Source organism: Cryptomeria japonica, chromosome 8 (assembly GCF_030272615.1).
Source record: "Cryptomeria japonica chromosome 8, Sugi_1.0, whole genome shotgun sequence".
In the NCBI taxonomy this organism is placed as follows: Eukaryota; Viridiplantae; Streptophyta; class Pinopsida; order Cupressales; family Cupressaceae; genus Cryptomeria; species Cryptomeria japonica.
The window spans coordinates 629,758,522-629,763,990 of NC_081412.1; the positions used below are offsets into that span (position 1 = coordinate 629,758,522).

The window sequence follows — 5,469 nt, forward strand, 5'->3', positions numbered from 1 at the left end:
AGGAGGGCAACGAGCAGCCAACGAACCTGCGAAGACAAAGTTGGACCAATGAGCATTTGTTGCCCCAAAAACAAATAGGCCCAACCACCATTCCAACATAGCCTGTAACCGTCGACTACCCATGAATGAGACACACAAAAACACGTCAAAGGAACAAAACCCCAAAACAAAGGTCCATGGCACAAAGGTGTTCATCCATAGCCCAAACCATGACACAACAACCCCAATCATGCAAAGGAAGACACCAAACACACCTACTAGAGCAAAGAAAACACCGAACCGGGCAAAAAAAAACCTAACCCAAGCTAGCATCCACCACAACCAAGGCAAACTCCTCATCATCTACTTCCCCATCATCATCTTTGCCCTCTTCTGAATCACCAACCCCCTCTAAAACCCTAGCACACAGTACCACTCCCATCAGACTTTGTGTCTATTTTTAGGTTGGAAGTTGGTACTTCTTTTTTATAAGAACACAATAGTTATATAAGAACAAGTAGTATTCTAATTCAATTGGTTTGGCCATTATACCATAAAAACATTTAGATTGTAAAAAAAAAAGGTCAGCAACAAATAAAAATTTAAATTTTGAAATAGATAAATTGAATTGAACTCCCTGATCTAATCCAAAAATTGATCTTATCATATACCATATTTTTAAGTAAAAAATATATATAATTAGTAAATTTAAAATAATAAAGATCAATTAATATTCAAAAAATTATATATTATAGTTATATATTTAAATAATAAATTTAATTTAAAAAACTTATAAATATATAAGTTTATCCCTTAAATTACATTTTACACATCACATTAATTTCTAAAAACAAAAACTGTAACAATCACATATATTACGCATTAAAATATTGACGGCATCAGTAGCACAAGCAATTTCTAGCTTCCCTCATGCTTACAAAGTTGCAGTGGTCGTATACTAACAGAAAACTTTGTCCATGTATACTAAACCAACCCTATGTATAATGGTATCTACTTGAACTTATTCCCTGTTATACACCGATCAACAGCTAAAATTGCATCATCATACAAATTGAAGACTCTCCCTCTCACCCTCTTATTGAAAGTCAATATTCCAATCACAATAGAGAATCCCAAACCATAACTCAATCCAAGTCCGATCCCCCACCCTTTCATTTCACCATCTGAATTCTCTACTTTACCAATTGTATCAATACTTGTGCAGTTGTCATAGCCAGAAGAGTTGTTGCAGACTCTTGTATTGGTAAATGGAATCCCACTTAGCTTAGGATTGCCTAAGTAGGACGACTCCCCAAAGGTTAGAAACTGCCCCCCGTGGGGTACTTTTCCATCAAGCATGTTGTAAGATAGATTCAAGAACTGCAAATAACTCAGCAACTGAAGTTCTAACGGAATTTCGCCATTCAGCCTGTTTAGTGAGAGGTCCAGAGACTCTAGCTGATCCATGCCTCCCAGTGTCTTCGGGATTTGGCCACTGAGATGATTTCTTGAAATATTAAGGGCTATCAAGCCCTTAAGGGATCCCATTGTGAGAGGAATATTCCCCGATAAATTGTTGTTTGAAAGATCAATACATTTAAGAATGAAAAGAACTTTCACAAACTCAGCATCGGCACCTTTCCAGGAAATTGCAATTTTATTTGTATATATTGTATTATCGTTAGTATGCTTTTCCAAATGGTTTGGATTACTCTGTGATGCATTGACCATTGCAAGCAAGTTTGTAAGGTTGCTTGGGATAGGTCCTGAAAGGTGGTTGTGTGAAAGGTCCAGAATTTGAAGATTTGGAAGGTGAATCACCTGGTGTGGGACACTGCCATGGAAATGATTGGACCTTAACACCAACACATGCAGTTGTGATAGCTTTCCAATCCAATGGGGGATTGTGCCTTGTAAATTATTATTTCCCAAATCCAATACTTGCAGAGAGCGGCATTTTGAAAGCGAAGACGGAAGAACTCCTCTCAACTGATTACCAGCAAGCTTCAATGTATTAAGCTGTTTCAGGTTTCTCCATTCTGCTGGAATTTTACCTTCCAGATGATTCTGCGCCAAATCTAGAACACTGAGAACAGAACATTTCCTTGTCAAATGAGGAGGAATGCTGCTCAGCATATTACTTGAGAGGTCAAGAACTTGCAAATCTGAAGGGCAAATGGAATCTGGAATGGCTCCACTGAGATTGTTCCCCGACAAGGATAAAAACCACATATTTGAAAGGTATGCACCCCAATCAGCAGGAATAGAACCATTAAAATGATTAACCGACAGATCCAACAGGTGAGCATCAGGAGGAAGAGGAAGAGGACCTTCTAAGCTGTTACTGTGCAGATCGAGATACGAAAGATTCATGAATGTTAGACCAGACGGCAGCGAACCTGTTAATTGGTTGCAACTAAGGTTCAAATAATAAAGACTGGTCAAGTCCCATATCCATGATGGAATATTTGTTGCGATGCTGTTAGTAGACAGATCCAGCTCTATCAAGTCATATTGGGTCACTAGAAATGGTGGAATTCTTTCTAACTTGCAGGAAGATAGTCGCAGAGCCCTGAGGTTTTTAAACTGTGGAAGCCATGTTGAATCACTAGTCACAGTTAGGTGATTATCGGAAAGGAACAGATATTCAAGTCTAGTGAGATTATCGAAGAGAGAAAGGGAAATGGAGCCACTTAAACTATTGGAGTTCAGCCAAAGGTGTTTTATGCTAACAAGATCTGAAACTGTGTGTGGAATTGGGCCATCGAATTGATTGTGCCTGAGGTCAAGATATGAAAGGGAAGAAAGTGTTCCCAACGAAGGTGGGATTGACCCCGTTAACTTGTTGTAGAACAGATCCAAACAAACAAGTTTAGAGAGATTCGCGATGGACAGAGGAATTTTACCTTCAATACTAGTATTGAACAGACGAAGAATCTCCAAGGATGACATATTCCCTATAGCAGATGGAATTTCGCCCTCCACAGCTGTCCGTGAAAGAATAATGCTAGTCAGTGACGGAGAAATATGTTGCCCTATGAAAGAAATATCTCCTCCAAGATTGTAATTGTCGGAGAGATCAAGTGACACCAAGTGGGCAGTCACATTTTCAAACCAAGCAGGTATTTGCGCTGACAAAGAATTCTGTGAAAGACGGAGATGAAGGAGAGAAGTGAGGTTGAGCAGGAAATTGGGAATTGGTCCGCTAAGCCCACAGTCAGACATGCTGAGTTGTTGAAGGTTGTGTAGATTGCCAACAGCTTCACCCCACCCTTTGCTTACAGAGATGTTTACTCCATCCAGACACAGATTTTCCAAGCTTACCAGATTTGATAAGCTTTCCAAACTCACATTAAATTCACTTACATAGAATTCATTTACATCGCCAGCATCAAACAAATTAAGAAAAGTGAGTTTCTTTAACATTCCAATATGTGGAGCGAATGTACCTTTGAAGTAGTTCTCACTGAGATCGAGGTGCTCTAACTCTGCAAGTTCGAACAACGATGAATGGATGTAACCCTCCAACTCGTATCCACTCAAATCGAGTAAAGAAACATGGCCTGTGCCGAAGTTACAACCAACCCCACTCCATGTGCAGCAATTCAATCCGTGCCAGGAACTTAGCTTTCTCTCCTCATCTACAACTGCTTCCTTGAAGTCCAGGAGAAGATTTCTTTCAGTGAGGGGGCACGCAATTGCAGGATAAGCGATGAAACATAAGAGGCCCCATGATATTGTTATGACTGTAAGGGCAACTCTGCTATATGCAAGCGTAGCTTCCATGTCTTCCGCAAACTAAAGTGCATATATCTTCGCTTTCAATTAAAAGAGCTGATCAGAGAACAGGGAATATGATGACTAAATACATCCCTTGGTTCGCTTAAACATCGTTGTGATAATGGGCGTGCCGTTTATTATTGGAGGATTCGAAAAGTAGACATTTACTTTCACATTCACACAATTACTATTATTGAACAAGTTGAAATCTAGTGTTTTCATACTTGCACAATCAGACATCTTCTCAGTATTATTGAATGAATCAAAGAGTCAGTCGATCATGATAGTTTTGTCATTTCTATGTACGATTGAATGAGTGGAAGTGTATTGGTCTCACATTCACACAGTATTTAGTATCGTATTCGATGTATTATTGAACAAGTGGGAGTGCGGTGGTCTCACATCGACACAATCGCATCTACCATCTTCCATGCATTACTTTGTAAGTGGAAAAGTAGCCGTCCCACATCTACCATTTTCCCGTCCATATATTACTTTGAGTGAAAAAGTAGCAGTCTCACATCCAAGTGGATAAACTGTGCACTGGTAAAGCATACAAAATTCGGGGTGGTCCTCATACACTCATTCAGATTAAGACGTTTTTAAAGTTTTAATATTTGATAGGAAATCTCATATTTTTCTTAGTGTTTTAAATTAGAAGTTTAATTTTCAGTTCTAATGTTATTAGTTTTTTATTAAGACAAAAACAGGTTTTGAAGGGACTGAAACCCTTTACATTATAAAAGTTCCATGAAGTCTTAATCAACAGTTAATACAACAAAGAATATTAAAACTGAAAGGCCCCATAACAAAAGTAAGACATTAAACAACTTATGAGGCACAGACCAAACATTCCTTTTTTTCATTGGTTCAGTTAATCAAATATATAATTAAAAAAAAATTGAACAAAAATCTTATAGCTTGTATTTAATTTTCTATTTCAAATAATTGTAAAATATTATTTATTTATATATTGGATATAATGAATGTAAAAGAAAAAAAATTCTTCTTTTAAAAAAATGATATCTTAAGGATCTAATTCATTAAATCATGTGTCCACTCTATTAATGGTTTGAATGACATGATCACTATTGTACATGTCATACATTTTAAACTTTTGTGTATTTTTTATTGATTTATTTTGAAAATGGCCATTGCAAAAATTGCCAACTCTATTAATGTTTCAAATGACAATTAATAATGTTATTGATATGACATGGTGGCAAAATAATTTAATTGAAAGTTACTTCTTTCTACAATTTGACAATCTACAATAATTTGTTGACTATAATCCATCATATGTACAAATTTTTCCATTGAGATAAGATATATACAATCTTATCTTGAACTACATTCTAAGTAGTGGGTTTAATTTGTGTGTGGTGTGTTCATAGAAAGAGAAGGTATGTAGTGCTTCTAATACCCATGCCCTATTTTGTTTCTCATATTTTCATATGTTTTCTATGTATCATCTATTAGGATTTTGATTCTCAAAGGATATAAATAAATTCCTAGTCTTTAGATTGTTTGCAAAATAGTGATTTTGAACAAATTAATAAACAAATCCCTCTCTATAACCTTACCCAATTTTTCTAAAGATTTAGTTACAAGTCTTTGAGTCTATATAGAAAGCTTGTGCTAACTATAATTAACAAGGTTGTAACCACAAATAAAATCCAAACCTTTCACACTTTCTTTAAAATACATAGT

General features: G+C 36.5%; 1 protein-coding gene across 1 annotated transcript; it reads right to left on the reverse strand.

Annotated features, from left to right (window-relative positions):
* Window positions 1-990: 990 nt before the first annotated feature.
* LOC131045144 (receptor like protein 22) lies at window positions 991-3,765 on the reverse strand. Its single transcript, XM_057978676.2, has one exon. The coding sequence runs from the start codon at window positions 3,763-3,765 to the stop codon at window positions 991-993; it is 2,775 nt and encodes a 924-aa protein (XP_057834659.2).
* Between the last annotated feature and the right edge of the window lie 1,704 nt (window positions 3,766-5,469).